At 41.8% G+C, this 18033-nt stretch overlaps 1 protein-coding gene across 2 annotated transcripts; it reads right to left on the bottom strand.

Moving 5' to 3' along the window:
• Window positions 1-2014: 2014 nt before the first annotated feature.
• Window positions 2015-16038, bottom strand: crema (cAMP responsive element modulator a). 2 transcript variants are annotated; one of them, XM_084368151.1, is made up of 8 exons: window positions 15944-16038; window positions 14654-14771; window positions 14362-14493; window positions 11569-11657; window positions 11308-11450; window positions 10537-10725; window positions 5015-5174; window positions 2015-3885 (listed from the first exon to the last, which is right to left on the bottom strand). In XM_084368151.1, the coding sequence occupies exons 2-8, from the start codon at window positions 14759-14761 to the stop codon at window positions 3741-3743; spliced, it is 966 nt and encodes a 321-aa protein (XP_084224277.1). In that variant the 5' UTR covers window positions 14762-14771; window positions 15944-16038; the 3' UTR covers window positions 2015-3740. The 2 variants fall into 2 exon arrangements, with proteins under 2 accessions (XP_084224277.1, XP_084224278.1); XM_084368152.1 differs by lacking the exons at window positions 10537-10725; window positions 11308-11450; window positions 11569-11657; ... (1 more) ...; window positions 14654-14771; window positions 15944-16038 and adding an exon at window positions 7224-7520.
• Window positions 16039-18033: the final 1995 nt, after the last annotated feature.

Here is an 18033-nt window from a genome sequence, read left to right on the forward strand (position 1 = left end):
GTGTGTGAGTGTGTGTGTGTGTGTGTGTGTGTGTGTGTGTGAGTGTGTGTGTGTGTGAATGTGTAAAAAGGAGAAAGAGAGTTGTGCATTAATGCACTGTGTGTGTGTCTGTACAAGATAAAGAGAGGAGCTGAACTCCTGTCTCTCTGGGTGTGTTGTCACCCTGAGAAGAAAACTGTGGACGTCTGAGACAGCGTGATAAGTTTAATTCATGCAGAGAGTTTATTTGTGTGTACGAGAGGGAGAAACACACGAAAAAACACAAATCATCTGCACGTTTTATCACCATCAAGCCCCTCAGGGTCAACGCTGTAATGTCAGGGGTTGCTATGGAAACTCGATATTTCCATGCACATCGCCTTTTTTAAAAAGTAATTTCATTTCTCCTGAAATTATATTGGTTTAAAAACAGACTTCTGATGTTGTTATTTCCACTTCTTTAGATTCTTTCATAGTTTTTAATGCTATTTTGACCTTTTCTTTTACTTTCTTTACTTACTTAAAGAAAGTCTGATGTTTGCGGTGCCTTCAAACACATCCTGGGAACTTGTAACATGAATACTCTCAGTCTGTCTTGTTCACACGGTATTTTTTTTATCCCACTCAGCAAGTTATGCAGCAAACAAAGACATGTATTACTTCCTCAAAGGGAAGCTAACCTCTGTTATCACAGCACCAAAATAAAACCCAAAGTTTGTATCACTTTTTTTTTTTTTTACCTGGATATTACATAACGTGTGACCTTCGGGGACAACGGGAAACTCTAACATCACTTCTGATAAACAAGTTACAGACATACCACTCCTACCGTCACCAATCGCCTCGAGCTACAACTGCAACAAAGAAAAAAGAAAAACAAGAAAGAAAGGATTAGATACACCATCAGAAGTTCATAGCACCAGCCTTCAAACGTCACGTAGATACAGAGGGCATTGTGGGAACATGATACTGCATCTGTGGTATCGATCAGTAACAATATGAAATCACTGCAAATCGACAATCTTGGGGGGAAATAAGTTGAGGGTATTGAAGGAAGAGTTCACCCAAGAATGAAAATTTGCAGCAAAACATTGTTGCAGCATCGTCCTGAACAACTGAAGTAGCTGGGGACTTGTTTTAAAACAAACAGTGGCTCCGTACAGCTTGTTTGAAGTAATTCAGGTCCAAATTGATGTGAAACGACTTAATTTCTCTCAACGCTGGTCGAGCTAATGCACCCGCTTCGGATTGGGTGCGCACTAGCACTTTTAGCTGAGAAGCTACAGTGAAACTTTTGGCTTGAATAAGGCGAATAGGTTTGAACCTCTGAGCTTCTGGAGACTTGGATTACACCAGACGAACTACACGGAGCCATTTTATGTGATTTTTTTGTTTTTGAGGAGAATACTCCAACGCTGTTTTTGCTCGACAAGCTGATGACGATGACTGAATTTTCATTTTTTGGGTGAACTGTTCCTTTAACAAAGAATACAGGGTGTGATGTTAAGTGTCACGTTTAATTACGTCGAGATTCAATGAGGAAATAAGGCAAAGAAGTTACAAAACACACTTTATCTTCCCTCCAGAAGATTCAGTGGTGATTGTGACAGACTGCAGCTGTGCTTTAGGCAACACGGCGAGATAGGAACAGCAGAAGGTATGCAGCAACAGCACTATGCTTTAACCTTGGCATGAGCGTGTGTACTGTGGCTTTATTTCTATGAAGGCATTCACCGTTTGGCTTCACAAAAGGTGGTTTGACATGAGAAGCACTGAGTGAGAGTGATGAAAGGAATAATGTGACTACTACTGCTTATTTTGTATGTATTCAATGCTGCAGAGAACATTCTGTCCTTTCAAAATATTATTCTGTCCTTATTTCGAAAGAGGAAATAAAAAAAATACAGAATCTAAACCGGAAACTTCCAACATAAAACAAAATATTGATCTTATCTGAATGGGTATGTATTTACCTGCCTTTGAATCCTGAAGAGGAGGAAGCTGCACGAGGCAAGCAGTAACTCACTATCACATATCACATTTGAACATTTTATTAGATAAACAAAAAATAGTTTTGTTTTTTTACAACTAAAACAAGGAAGTACACTGAGAGGAGAACAAGGTGGAGCCGTTTTGAAACTGCAAAAAAAAAAAAAAAAACTACATGCAGAGAAATTCAGTTCAGCTGATATCAAAGAAAAAACCTGAAGTTTATCATCGTCATCACTTTGATTTTTTTATAGAACGAGCGTTCATCTGTGGACACGAACCATGACGGGTCACTTGGCTGGTGCACAAGACGACAACCACAGGATGACTCATAATGTTGTCACAGAGCTAAACAGTAGTTAAACACCTGGGGTGTTACGTAAAGAGCTTTGGCAGTTATAAGAGGTGGTCTGTTACACGAACAAGTGCTCTTTCTAACATCTTCTCCTAATAATAAAATATACTTAAAGGAACAAACTCAACAACTACATCAACAGAAGAAGCAAGCAGTTTTTCAAAAATCACCAGAAACATTAACACAAGATGATGTTTTATCATTCAAATCAAGTGTCATTACATTAAAAAAAAAGAAAAAGAAAATTGGCATCACCCTTTAAACAGAGCATTTTAATATCTAGCCATAATCAAATACAGTTTTAATACCACAATGGATATCCATCATTTGAAAAACAAAAAAAAACTGACGCTTGCATGACAGTAAAGCACAACACTTATTTTTCCATGTTGGTTTTGAAAATGCAGGTTTTTCCAGGAGAGAGTAAACAATTTGTTTAACATGTTCAACCACCAGATGATAGGTTGCATTTGCTTTCTACTGTGTATAAACTTGTGGAGTGAAACTCTGCAGATAGAATATAAACTCTGATAATATTCACACTTACACTTTGGTACTTTTCTGTGCTTCGACTATTTGTCATTTTTCTGAACACTACAATCAACTTTAGTCATTAAAAATAAAGGCTCTTTTTGGACTTTATCCAATGGCTTAAAATACATCTTTAAAGATCCGTGCATAAACTTCCAAACGTACGAGGACGTTCACCGTGAAACTTCTTCTCGTTCACTCGTGTTTTCTTGAAAAACCTTTTATGACCAAATCAAGAACTTCTATACCAGGAAATCACTTCACTGACAAAGTGTTTGAAGATATTTCTCCTCAATTGTGTTTTCGCACGAAGGAATGCATGAGACGACCAAATAAACGGGCAGCGTACATGACAACGGATGACATTATCAGGTAAACACGGTTGAGTTGCCTGGTTGCAGCTGGTGGTGGATCTGCGGGAGCTTTGTGTGCACCTCGTCTGACCTCAGAGAAACTTGCTGGTTAGCGAGACCTGGCTGACCTGCCGAAGGTTTCTGTCGTAATCTCTGCGCTCGAGCGACACATTTTCAGGAAGCACCTGTATTTCCTCTTCCTGTTCCCCTCCTTCAAGCTGGCTCTCATTGGCTGGCTTCGCCCCCCCCCCGCACAAAAAGCAACAGCAAAGCATAGTGTGTACGAAGCTTGAGTCTTCACATGCAAAGACCACAAGATAAGAACGAAGAGCGAAACTGGCAAACTCGAGCTGTTCGAATATCCCCGGGACACTTCTGAATTCAGCGTAAACCAGGCCTGAGTGAGCAGAGAAACAAAGACGGCCAAAGCAGTTTTTGTTCCAGAGTCTTTTCTTTCTTTTTTTTTTTTTTTGTTTTGCTGTAGCAGTCTGTAAACGGCACTGTCTTCAGCCCGTGACCACAAACAGCCGCCGCTACTCAGCTTTGTGGCAGTAAATGTCCTTCAGTGCTTTCAGCTCTTCAATCAGGGTCTTGTTTTGGTTTTCCAACACAGCCACGCGGTTTTCCAGACATTTGACGTACTCTTTCTTTTTCCTGCGGCATTCACGAGCTGCCTCCCTGGAGAGGAAAGAAAAGAAAAGGGCAAATATGTTTGAGTCGCTTGATGAAAATGTAATTCAGGCCCCAGACAAAATGCAAGCTATGCACAATCCAAGGGAGCAGATGTTTTCACGGCTGTCGGCTTCAAGTTTTATTGGTAAACTGCTTCCACATTTATGTCTGGGTTTTCCCAGACAAACAGTCATCTGCCTGCTGCAGCATTTGCCCATCTAGCATGCACAAACCAAGGGCACAGAAACATTTGGACACTATGAAAGCAGTATGCTGCAGCTTTGACCTTCGCACCACTTGTGACTTGTCACTTTGGCAACCAAAAAAGTGTGAACATCAGCCTCCAGACTGTCTGTCAGAGGTTCTGGTTCCACTGAGAATCAGATGAGTCTCTTTCATTTCAGTGCATGAATCCAAAAATCATCTCAAAGGTTGTTTTTTAATGATAACTTGTGGTTTTATAGTCTCTTTTAAGCCCATCTAAAGGAAGAGTTTGACTCGCCGCCATGGTGAAGGGAAGTCAGTTAAGTTTTGTAGGCCACAAAACATGCTGCGTACAGCTACTGGGAAGATTTCAGCTTATAAAATGGGGCAAATAACATATTTTCATATTTATAATAAAGTTGGGATCTCTCTGGGTTCTCTGGAGACTTGACTTACACCAGAAAAGCTGTATGGAGCCATTTTATGTTTTTTTGTTGGTGTTTTTTTTACGTTTTAAAGCAGGTAGGACAGGTTTTGTGGACTAGGAAACATCACCAGACTTTCCATCGGCTTGAGTAGATAATGACACATAATTTCAGTAGCACAACCATTTTTTCATCCCAAAATGAAATCATGCTCTGACTGCTGGACAGAAAAAAAGTCTCTTTGAAGCCATTCATACTCGAGCTGAGTACTCGTGCTTGTAATGACGTCTCAGTGACTGTATTTGTGAACTATTGCGCAATGAACATAATCTTATTTTCTCTCCAGAAGTAGTTACATACTCTGGTAACCCCAATCACTTCCTCTCTGATCCCTTTAAAAATGAATCAGAGTTATTTTCTTTACATTTTTGCGTGAGAACTTCATTTTAGGCAGTGGCAGACGTCTTTAAAGTGGCGCGCAGACACCTGCTGGCAGCAGCTCTCACCTGTTTTTCATCAGTCGGACCTCCCTCTTGCGGGTGATCTCTTCGGCGTGCTGTGACGGGGGGCTCTGCATGCTGCCCGGGGACGCTGCCATCACGATGCTCTGGGCCAGGCCCGAGTTGGGCGAACGCAGCTGGTAGGCGGGGATGTCTCCAGTGGCGGCTGTGGGGGGGGGAAGATGGAAAAAAGGCGTTAAAGTCCTGTGATCAAGAGCGGATTTATTTAGTATCTATTCACTGGCACAGTTATTCACATTTTCCTCTTACAGTAAACATACAAGTATTTCATCAAAGGATGTCCGACGGCGGCTTCGGCCAAGAGCACTTATCCGCTCTCCTTCCTGCCTGAAAAGATGAACTTCCTCTGACCATGACTGTCTTTGTGAAAGGGTATTTGGCCTTAAATGACCCGACTTGTTGGGGGAAAAAATTTGGGTTTTTTTCTGCATTTTTGTTCCATTGGTCTCTGACAGTGGTTGTTACTATGTAGGTGAACAACACAAAGGTGCTGATAAAAAAATGTTTATCATTTAGTACCTTGGTAGCTTGGGGAAAGTGTGAAATGTCCGCTGAACGTGCTCTCATCAGTATCTTATTACATTTCTTCGTTTAACTCAATGCCTTTATGATATGACTTACACTGCAGTTCCTCTAACGGCCACTAGATGCTGGCTCCAAAAAATAAAACAAACAAAAAACTCCCAAACTTCTCTTCAGAAATCAAAATGATGTTTTTTCCCCCCTCATGTTAACATGTAGCACCAGGTGTAAGGAGTCTTTCTTTGCCCTCGTGTGCACCAATTAGTGGTTTCTGCTCTTAATTAAGTTAATTCATGCACACAAATAAGTAATGTTTGCTCTGGGATGAGTGTCGAGTGACTGCAACAGTAGAAATCGAAGCTACCGGTGTTTGTTGTGAGGTTTTAATACATCTGTCCTTCAACAGCTCTGTCCCTGGGATAATGTCAACAACACCGACTAACATTATGTTACATTAATACACATAATATGACAATAAGAGAAGGAGTTCTTGTTTGTGCGCCCACATTGGATGTGTTTCCTCTCGACACTTGCCATAGCTCTGAACGGGTTACATCACTCCACCGTGAAATCACCATTTGAACCTGCTGTGTGCCGCTGATAACCAACACTTTATTGTATTTATCAGTAAAACGCTCCTGACTCTGGTAAACAGCAGCTCTCTGGATGTGGTTTATGTTCTGTTTTTGAGTTGAGTCATCAATTAGATGACTCAACTGTTATCCGCTCTGCTCTGCTCTGCTCTGCTCTGCTCTGCCTGCTGTCTCTCAACATTTCAGTTTCTCTTTTTCACTTTGTTCCTGAGAAGTTTATATCTTCTCCCCCCTCTCTCTCTCTCCTAGCCACACACACACACACACACAGAGACAACACACACTCGTTTAAAGACAGACACAGCAGGTGTACACACAGACACACACACACACGCACTATGACACACAGCGTGTCTCTCTCATTGTGATAACAGAGTGACTCGGGCTGTGCTGACGTCAGTGTGTGCGTCTCACTCGCCCGTTTTGCATTCTCTCTTCCCTGCCTGGCCTCTGTTCCAGGAAACTGGAGTGACGTCAAACCGACGACTATCTTACCCCCCCACCCCCCCGCCGCACTGTCACCCGCCCCTTCACTTCTTACCCCCCCTCCACCTCTCCCTGCCTTTCTGCCTGACAACCGCTAGTGGTTCAGAGAGCAGACGTTGTGTGTGTGTGCGAGTGCGAGTGCGTGTTTGTGTGTAACAGCGGGACAGACGCTGACAGGAACACAGTTGAGCAAACTAACCAAACGCATGTTGACCTGCTTTCTCCCTTCTTGTCTTTAAGCACACACTCTGAGCCGTCACGCTGCTTTTCCTGTGTTGAAATGGGAAGGACGGCTGGCCAATCTGTGGTATGTTGCTTCCTCAATTTCACTTGTATGCATTAGAGTTAAAGTCATTTAAAAGTGATTCAAATATCACTATATTACTGCGAGAAAAACATTTCTTCTTCCAGCTGGATGAATTAAATATTTGCTCTTGTAGTTGGAAAAATACCCAAAAACACCTGAGAGAGTAGAAACACTGAGAAAAGACAGCTGACAACACATGCAGTACATGCATATCTCACTAACAGGCAGAGACACAGACTTTTGCATGTCACACAGAGAAAAAAAACAAGTGTAAGAGAAACTCTACCTGACTCAGTCTCATCCCCAGTTACAGCCATCTCTCGTTTCCAATAATCCAGCACCACGGCGGCCAAACACCTCAGCACAGAAACTCTCTTCTACCTTTTTTTTTTTTTTTTTAGTATATCCCTTCTGGCTTCACTAGAGCGTCTCTCCTTCCTCCTTCTCCCTTTTCCCTCTCAGCTCTCTCTGAATCAGAGTGGTCACCAGTCAACTTTGCAGCCCGATTACAATTACAGGCATTGACATCACAATGACATCACTCCTGCCCGCTGAAGTCAGTAAAACACCCTGGATTAGAGTTCCTCCCACCCTCCTCCCCTCCCCCCCGCGGATCAGACGCTGAAATAGAGAAACACAATGTGAGCTGAGCAGGCAGTGAGGCAGGGAGGGAGGGAGGGAGAGCTGGGAGGAGGGGTTGGTAGTGGAGGGGTTGTATTTTTAGCACTAGTGACGCAACTAGAGAGACGCTCAACAAACAAGAGGATATTGTGTCCCAAGTGGCTGCCGTGCAAACTGTTGAGCACCCTGATTGGAGATATTTGGTTTTTGTGTGTGCGTGTTTGTGTCTTAAAAAGCTTTGAGGAAGGAATAAACAGAGAATAAAGATAATTGAGGTTTGTGCATTTGCTTCAAGTGATCACAACAACTGTAGAATTCAGTAGCGGACACAGCAGTTATTTATTTACAAAGCCTGTCGAAAGATTAGATTTGCTGTTTTACACACTTAACTTGCCTGATGGGTCTTTGCTGGGAAACTCCTCTGTCACACAGGAACTGAAGCTTTATACATTTTCGGTAAGAGGAATAGATGTTTTTCTTTGAAATCAGTAGGCAAGTAGTTTACAGTGAAGTTGGTGTAATGGATGAGATCTGCCATAGGTGAAATAACAGTCGAATTTCCATCTTCAGTTTCATTTCAACTAAACAAAAACCTTGCAACAAAGCACGGTTTGTGAGGTTTTTCATAAAGAAGGTCATGAAACCACACAATGTGAACAAACCGTAAGCATGACAAGCAGTTTATCATGACTGAGAGTCTCTCTAAAGATTGACTGAACTTCTCCTTCAATCACTGATACACAGCTGGATAACTACGTGTCTCCAACACTTCGGATAAGTGAAAACTTAAAGTATGTTTATGTTGCAACTTGATGTTTGTTTAGGTTAAATTATTTTTTTCTCTCTTGTGACGACGTGTGCTTATGCTCTGCTTAGGTTAAGACACAAAAAACACATGGTTAGGGTTAGGAAAACATCCCGGTTTGGCTTAAACTACCTGCTTTGGTCTCCACGAAAAATTTGATTGCCACATAAACATCTGGAAATGTCCCCAGGTCTCCATGAAAAACACCCAGTTTTGTCACCACATAAACGGAGCCAGCTTTGGTCTCCACACAAATGGCTGGGAAATCCTCCCACAGGCTCGATCTGCGGTCGCCCGTTTGGCAACCTTGCGGCTTGTGAAAGACAGCTGATACGCATATAATGTGAACACGATATGCCACGTTTGGTGCTAATTTCAACCTTGGGCGTATCTGTGGTTTGTAGAACGTTAACTGCTAACGTTACATCCTGGCGACTGGGCCGGTTTCAGTTAACTATGTTGAACTGTGTTTGGATGTTAGCTTGTTCACAATTTGACCACTGAATCTGAACCATTAATTGTATCCATCTGATTATAAATGCATCGCAAACACACTGGGACATTTTTCCTTTTACATTATTTCTATTGAGCTTCTTTTAAAAAGCTTTTTGTCAAAATAATTGGCTTCATCGCAAAAACAAAAAAAAACACCTGTTGCATATTGCCATCATTTTAAGACATATATGTCGATAAAAAAAAGAAAGTAGAAAGGAAAACATTGTAATAGAAGAGAATTAAGTGCAGGTTTTACTGTTTTTCTGTCGTCCCCAGGGAAAATTGGGGTTTTTACTAGGGGTGTTACGATTCTCCAAATTCCTGATTCGCTTTTGGATTTTGAATTTTAAGGTCTCCAACACAAACAGCACCAACAGCTATACTGATATATGCCAATACTGCTTTTGAATTCGATAATTGAAACTGAAATTAAAAAAAAAAACTGAGTTTTTACTGTATTCACATTTCAGTCAACTCACACAACTCACGTTTGAAACGTCTATTAAAGCAGCAAAACACTGTCAGAGTTCGGTGTCTAGGCTTCGACCTCATCTTGCAAAACATCTTGAACCCCCCCAGTCGGAGCCTACAGGTGGATGCTGGGCCGGTGGTGGCCTTGGCAGACAGAGGGAGCGATGGGAGATTTTTTGCAGTTTAAATAGACCGCCAGATTGACAGGGTGAGTGGGAAATGTCACGTGTACGTCAGCGCAGCTCGACTTGTCTTGCGTCGCTCCATACTTTGCTATCAGCAGCCTCTGCCTGCATTCCACGCTCATCCTTGTTTTAATGCATTTTGCCTGCATGCCGAGCCACCACAATCATTTTGTTACCATGCAAAGTACGGAAACTAATCTAATCACAGTGTACATGCTTTGATTTGACACGTTAATATGCTACTGGAAAACTCCAACATCCAGGACCTCCACTCATGTACAGTGTTGATGGAAACTCCGACCAAGAGAGAGCAAACCAAACAGAGAAAAAGACCATGTGGACTTGGCTGCTTCTCCTTAACCAACTTGGAAAGTTAAAACCGTAACTCAGCAGTTTTATGTAACCAAGCGCGGGCATAGTCACGTGTTCATAATGTAAACAGACGCCGCTGAGCACAAACTGCTTCTTTAAAGTCTGTCTTACTGTCAGTAAAGCTTTTAAAACTAATCGTCACGGTCTGTCAGGTAGACCGACTTCCATCCTGCTCAGACGTTTTCCTCGCTCCCACCCATTTCTGACATCTGCCAGAGAAAAGGATGGGTGTATACAACATGAGAGCAGCACACAAGAGCAGACAAGTCCATTCACAGATGATCCCCGAATACAAACTGCATGAGAAAAGATACAGAGGGCTCTGTTTGTTGAGTGAAGCGATCTGACACTCAGGTAGGGCAAGGGTTGTGGGTGTAACCTGTACATTGTCTTCTACACAATGCCCCACTTTTTTCTAGGTCAGAATCTCTTAGGATTATCATGTTACATTTACACAGATTGTCATTTTAGCCTAAATGTATGCAGGCACTGTAAAAATGAATGTTTTTCATGCTGGCAGATAGACAGAGGTACTTATGTATTATGTATCTCTGTATGCATACAGCACAATTTTAATCATTTCTGACACATTTTTCTGCACTTTCTCAACATGTACACGTTAAATTCCTTTACAATAAGATGAATCCTACCTTGGATGAGCACCTGCCCTCCCTGAATGTAGTACTGCTGCTGGGAGTCTCCAGGTTGAGCCGCACACTGCAGGATCGTGGCTCCAGGCTGAGGGGTGGGAGAGGTGGCCACCGTCAGGGTCTGGGCCCCCTGAAGGGCTTCAGCTCCAGGGCTGGTCAACTGGATGGTTCTCCCCTGAGTGAAGGCAACTGTGTGGGTTTCAGAGTACAGCAAGTATAAATGAAATGGATAAGTGGCAAGTATCTGAGATCAAGAAATCCAACGTTTTATTCAGACGTGTCAGAGAAAATGTGAGATATCTGATGAAACATGAACCCTTGTGGTTGAATGTGTGGTAAAATAAAGACAATAAGACACAAAATCAACAGTATAAGTCAACCACAATTCCCTAAAAGCACCGCAGCATGACATGTTTAATCACCAGGCTGAAAATGATGTTCCCGAGCAGCTGATTTGCGTCAAATGCAGCATCGAATGACGCTGTTTATTGCTCCTGATTGACTCATCAAAGCTTTCTGAATGCTTGGATTTGTGCTTCTGGTTGTACTCCATGTTCTCCATAGCAACAGCACCGAGGCACCTGGGACTGCTGTATTTTAAGCAATTTACCACACTTAACTGGTAGAAAACATATCATTTGAAAAAAGGAGAAGGAAAAATACTTCTGTAAACAGGGTTTAAATATCTATAGAGTGAGTTTGATTTAATGGGTAAACTGAACTGAGCCTGGTTCCGGTTCTGCTCATGTCCCTGTTCATGTGTGCACTGACTATATTGTCCTGAGCTGGTCTGGTAGATGGAGGTCGGCACTGATGCTGAGGCCGCGCTGGACACCGGCACCTCCTCCTCCGTCTTCTCTTCGTCGATTTTGGGAACTGCCGGTGAATCCGACGAAAGCTCATTGAGTATTTTTCTGTTGGGAGAAGAAGAAGTCCAGAAAGTGATTCCACACATAAAGTTCAACATTATCAGTCTTTACACGCCAATTTGCGTTTTTATCACGGGTTTATTTACTGATGACGTCCTCTCACCGATAAGAGGGGCGCCTGGAGAGTATCTCTCGTCTCTTCTGGGTGTCTATCGCCGGCGCGCCATCCTTCAGCTCTGCCATGGTGGTGATCTGTAGAAAAAAAAAAAAAAAGAGAGTTAAAAAAGTGGTGAGTAGTTTTTTTTTTTTATTATTGCCAATATCTGTGGTGTTAAGTGTGATCACTGGGGGTGGTTGCTTTCTGTACACAGTTTTCTGGATGTGTCACAGAGAAGGATGACGTCAATGTGAGATTTTGAGCAGCGTTTTATTTTGAGCCTTAATCTTTTCAAACCATCACACGTCTCAATAGAGCCCTTACAGAGCTCCGTAAACTGTGTAATTATTTGAGAATGTGTGACTTAAAGGGAAATTCCACCAATTTTACACGATCAAGTGTGTTTACACATCTTTGGCAGATACTACTGCGTATTCAAACAAAGCAGTATAGTGTAGTATAGTCTTTTTGTGGCCCTCCAGTGATTTCACGCCGTGGCTAAGTTGCATTGTGGGTAATGTAGGCACCAGGTTTTGAAAAGGAAGGAGAATGTGTGGAATAAAAAGTTTCCCATGTTGATCTTTTTATTTTAAACTGTCCATAATGAGTCCAACTGTGTTATAGGACTGCTTTTTTCAAACCCGGTGCTTACATTACCCACAATGCAACAAGGCAATTCATCAGATTACACGCAGCTTCCTCTGGAGCCATAAAAGGCTTTATAGTACTTCTGTCACATATGCAGTAGGACTCCTGAAGACCTGTAAACACACTTAACTGTGTAAAACTTGTTTGAGTTTGCCTTTGACAGCCTCCTTTCTCCAAGCGTAATTTCACTGCAGCGAGAATAAACAGCTTTACATGTTCTCACCTAAATCGCACTGCTGTTAAACGATAACAAATATAAACCTGACCTGGTTACGTTCCATCAATCAGTAAGCTTTTATGACTCACACTGGTGCGTAATGGTTGTGCATTACTAACGCAAAGGCTGCCTCAGCACTGTTAGAGGACATCGTCTGTGCCAGAGACGGTCTGATTTATGCCAGTTTAAACAGCGTGTGCGTGTACAGTTACTGGTAGTGGAAGTCAGGTCTGTGCTTTTTAGATTAATGCTCTCGGAGCAGAGGTTGGTACAAGTTGCACACTGGCTGCGTTTGTCATAATTTCTGAAGGCTGTGAGCAAAGTTTCATGTCTTGAATCACTGTGTAAAGTATCTGTCTCCACATGTTTAGAGGAGCAAATAGAAAACTTTTAGTTAACCGTCTCCAAGAACTGGCTTTAAGAATCAGAGTATTTCTATGACAGTGTAGTTATTACTGACGAAGTGCAACCAATACCACAAAGATGTCAACCTTGTTATTGATGAAACTCGCTGATAGTACAGACTACTTTGAAATCAGTTAACAAAACCAAGCTGTGGTTTTTACATGTGCTGTTTCACCGAAAAAGTTAACCAGTATGATCTCTTTCCTGACCAGTTTCCTTGTTTTCATGAAATTACAGAGTAAGCAGTGCTTTGCAAATCGAGCTGCACATGCGACAATATCTGCTGCAAGATGTGGCCTGATAACAATCTGTGAGGAGTATCACTTCATTTCCCGTCCACGAGCTGTTTCGCTGAACGCTGAGACTGCTGTAACATCTGTGCACCTACACCACATCATTCAGCGAGACAGTCACATTATGACTCGTAGCCAGCGTCACACAGCTTCAGCCCGCGGGTCGCTGTCGTCTGATGTGTCTTCAGTTCACGGCGCTGCCCTCTGGCCCAGACACAACAACAACAACATCTCCCGAATGTGAAGGTTAGACCGAGGAGCTTAACCCTCAGCTCCTCTTACTCACATCAATCCTATTAACAGATGCACAACACTGGACCACATGCACTCTGGAGGACCTCCTACACACGCCGCCTAAATCCTCATTCACTAACACACTAACTCTGACATCACAACCTGTAATTAGGTCTACACACAGTTTTATCTTTGTAAGAGTTAACCTTCACTTCTCTTGAATGACTTGAGACTTGATCTGACAGATGTGACTCGAACTGACTTGAAAGACATGAGGAATGACCTGGACTTGTCTTCGGTGACTTGATACTTGACTTGAGACTTGTTATCAAAGTCTTGAGAGTTCACTAGGGCTTGTCTAGTATGACTTGAGACTACCTCCAGCAGAATAAAGACTTAACTTGGACTTGCTTGAATGACTTGAGACTTGATCTGACAGATGGGACTCGAATTGACTTGAGAGACTCGAGAAATTACCTGGATGCAACGCCAAGTTTTGACTTGACGCTTACTCTAACAGACCTGACCTAGAGTTTTCTTGAAAGACTTGAGAAATTACTTGGACTTGTCTTCAGTGACATGAGGCTTGATATGAGGCTTGCCCTGACAGATCCGACTTGCTCGTGTCTTGAATGACTTGACCTGGCTTAGATTTGACATTAACGATTTGAGACTTGACCTGGACTTGCCCTTAATGACTCGTGACATGACTTGAGGCTTGCGCTGACAGATCTGACTTGGTCATGTCTTGAATAACTGGAGACTTAACCTTGACTTGTCTTCAGTGACTTGAGGCTTGCTGACAGACTGGGGACTTGGCATGGACTTGACTCCACTGACCTAAGACTTGGCTTGAAACCTGCTCTGATATAATTGAGATTTGTCTTTTTGAAAAACGACTTGGACACCAAAGGACTGTAGAACAGCTCTTGCTGAACCTGGTCTCTGTTTTAGAAAAATAAGCGAGTTGAAAAAATGTCAGAGGCCATTTCATGCTCTCACCTGGGCAGTCTGGACTTGTGGTGACTGTATGACAGAGGTCTGAGGGACCTGGATTACTCCCTGGACCTGCACCGTCTGACCGTCAGACAGCTGGACGACGGTCACACCTGGAGACTCTTCTGCCTCCGACTCCTGCAGGTAAGGATCAAGACGTTCACGCCAAAAATCCAGAGATGCAAAAATGACTCTGTAGCATCAACACTGACAACATACTGTAGCTCCTCTGTCAGCTTCAATCACCGAACACTTCATCATGAGGTGTGTGTGTGTGTGTGTGTGTGTGTGTGTGCACCTGAGGAGGATCCTCAGAAGACGGACTGGCTTCACTGTGATTCTCCTCTCCATCCGTCACTGAGTCGTTTAATGTGCTGTCCGGCTGAGGTGAGACTGAGGCATCCATAGTCCGTCACCTGATCATAAAGAAAAGCATCTTACTAATACTAACACTGAGGCTGACAGAGCCCTCACTTATATTTTCTTTTTTCCAAAACCCATATCAGAGATCTCAAACAAATGATTGGCTTTTCACGTGACACCTAACGCCTACATTTTCATCGTCACCTTAAAGGTTTAACGATGTTCCTGTTGACAACATGGCAAGAAGAAACTCCTGTGTAGCTCGAAGCTGCAAAATGAAAAACTGTCAGTGAATCTGTGACGTGACATAAAAAGTCAAAACAAATGTCGGTACGTAAATCTCTCCATGAAAATATGTTTAGAGTGACAGTGTTTGTGTCAGCACCGGCGTCACAGTCACCGGCCGGAAAAGCAGAATGCAGTTCAAGTGTTTCAAAAATGTTTTCATCAGGGACTCTCCAGTACAACCACAAGATGTGCTCCAAGCACGAGGTCTGTCTCAAGTTTAAATTATCTACTATCTGCTGCTGAAAGATTGAAAGATGTCATGCAAATATGAAATCAAGAGATTACAATAAAATCGAAGCATAATTTGCCCTGTTTGTTTTTTTGTTTGTTTGTTTTTTTCGCTGCAAAGTAAAAGATAATCATTTTTAATTTCTCTGAAAATGAAACCCCAACTTGTGACCCACAATTTCCACTAATTCACTGGTTTATTTTCGACGAATTCCTCAAAGAAGTTCATGAATGTCACTTCCCTGTAAATAAGGCTGCACCGTCACTTCACAAATATGCTGTTTCATTTGAACACTTTTATTTTGAAGGGGAATATCATTTAATTAGAAATAAAGAAATATAGATTAAATTAGTAAAAATAAAAATAAAAAAAGGAAGTTGGAACAAAACGAAAAGCACTGACATTTTTTTAAATATTTTATTTTGAAGTGACACCTTTTTCATCCGACACCCATCTAAGCCCTTCGCACTTGACGCAGCGCTGTTAAACTTGAGCAGAGAGGAGCTGCAGCTGCCAGCGGAGCGGGCTGGGAACATTTTCTCTCCTCCATGTTGATCTAAAGCTAAATTCATCAGCCTGTTCGCAAAGCACAAAAAAACTTTTAATGGAAAGTCTCGGAGCGCAGACGTGGGTTTTTTTTTTTTGCAGCCTGTCCTTCGCCTGACCGGCGCTGAGCAAAAGAAATGTGACAGCTTTGCAGGGACTTACCGAAGTTTTACGTAGTGTGACTCGTCACTGATTACAGCATGGGTGGCCGGCCTGTGCCTCCGCTCACGTAGTTTCACGTCAGCGCTGATGATGCTGCGCCGAAAATGTCGGCCGACGAGTCGGTCTGTCGTCGAAGAGTATGCAGGCGGAGCGAGAGGGTGCGCTCCGACCCTACTTCCGCGTTCGTCGATGCGCGGCGTGAACGAGCAGCTGTCAGAATCTTCTTATGAGCGTTTTAAATCGGAAACGAATAATAATTTTACTTTTAATTAGCACATAATATTTCAGTAAGGGGTCATTTATTCATATGTGAAGCTTTAAAGACCCGTTCTGCCCTGGTTGCTCTGTTTACTCTGTTTTGGACCGAACCGCCTTGATAGGCTACAAAGATCAAGTCAGCTACAAAATATGTGTTTATCAGTAATATTCCTCTTTATTGAGAGAGAGAAAATATGGCTATTAACAAGCCATAAAGTGACATTACGTTGAATAAATGTTCTATAATGTGTTACAAAACTAAAGGCAGGACATTTACTTAAATTGAATTTAAGCAATAAAACTTGATTCAACTTTACATTGATATAAATTGGTGAGAGGTGTTACTAAACAATTTGAAATTAAGCCTTTTTAAAAATAAATCTGGGGTTTTATATTTCAGTGTTTTTATTATGGTCACACACATGTTTACAGATCAGAGTAACCATCCCATCTACTGGCTGAAATAAGTAACAGCACTTTAAAAAGCAGACGTGCAACACAATTCAATTTATTTGATATATTTTATAACATTCAAGCCAATATTACAGTTTATTTTAGGACAGAGACATAAATCTAAAGTTGAGACTGATGTACATTATACTTTGTAAATGGTTAATAAATAGAGTGTAGTTCATCAATACGTATTATTAATTATAAATAAAGTTGGAACTGATGTTATCAATGGTTTATAAAGCATTTAATTGTTTGTTAACAGTAAAATAACTATTAAAATACATTTACTTAACTATACATTTACCATTTATTAACAATGGTTATTATAAAGTGTTACCAAAGTTGATAAATAATACCAGATCCCAACAGGAAGTAAAATTATTTTCCAATTCTGCAGGCGTATTCATGTACCATTAAGAGTAGTGACATGGACGACTGGATTAAGAACTTGAAATGAAATTGAAATTAACCACATTGTCTGAAACAGGACTGAAAACAAAGGATAAAACAAAATTCCACAGTATATCCAGGTTTACTATGTTGTGATCGTAAAAAAAAGTCTTAATTGATAAGACTGGATTGCAGTTTTCTTTATCCTTGCCCTTGTCTGTTTGTTGGTCAGATGGTTGGTTGGTTTGTCAGCAGGATGACACAAAAACTACACAACGGATTTCCATGAAACTTGGATGGACAATGGGTTTCGGCCCAGAATGGACCCCATTAACTTTTGTTGTGGATCTGGATAAAGGGAAGGATCCGGGAAGTCTTTCTCATTTTCTTTAACATTGCAAGACAGGGTGGGTTTTTTTTAATTCTTGCAAAAGTCTCAGGGAATAATGCATGGATCTTGATGAAAAACGCATATTTTGGGTGGCTGGTATCAGTGAGTGAGTATAATTTGATGTGGATCCAAATAAAAATCAGAATCTAGCTGATTTCATTATGTTTTATTTGATATTGGTTTTAACTAGATTGAATTAAAGGTGGTGTTGGGCCCTGGTGGAGGTATGCACTCTTATTTAATACTGATCTAATGTTGTGTACAGTGCTTTGGATGTACTGTAGAATTTGTTCCGTACATGCTGAATTCCTTTATTTAGATCTGACTCTGGCTGACCCCAGAGCCACCATCTGTCCTCCTGCGTGCCAGGAGAGGTCGTACTGTTCGAAACACCGCCCCTGCTGTCATCAGAGAGCACTGCTCTGCATGGAGAGCCAGTCCCTCCCTTTAATCTCTCAGCAGTGTGACGAAAAACCATCTAATTCACCAAAACACAGAACTGAAATGAAGGTTTTCGTGTGCTGTGTTTATGGAGAGTGGAGGAGTAAAATACACATTGCTTGCAGTTTGAATTTCACATTTTCTACCTTCTAAAAAA

The sequence above is a fragment of the Pagrus pagrus genome (assembly GCF_965226575.1).
Source record: "Pagrus pagrus genome assembly, chromosome: 12".
In the NCBI taxonomy this organism is placed as follows: domain Eukaryota; kingdom Metazoa; phylum Chordata; class Actinopteri; order Spariformes; family Sparidae; genus Pagrus; species Pagrus pagrus.

What these genes read in the sequence shown, in the direction of transcription:
- crema (XM_084368151.1), bottom strand. Translation starts at nt 14,761, where the DNA reads ATGGATGCCTCAGTCTCACCTCAGCCGGACAGCACATTAAACGACTCA. An exon ending in CTTCTGAGGATCCTCCTCAG is followed by an intron (nt 14,494 to 14,653) that starts GTGCACACACAC and finishes CCTTACCTGCAG; the next exon opens with GAGTCGGAGGCAGAAGAGTC. An exon ending in GTCCGACTGATGAAAAACAG is followed by an intron (nt 3,886 to 5,014) that starts GTGAGAGCTGCT and finishes TTTCCTCTCCAG; the next exon opens with GGAGGCAGCTCGTGAATGCC.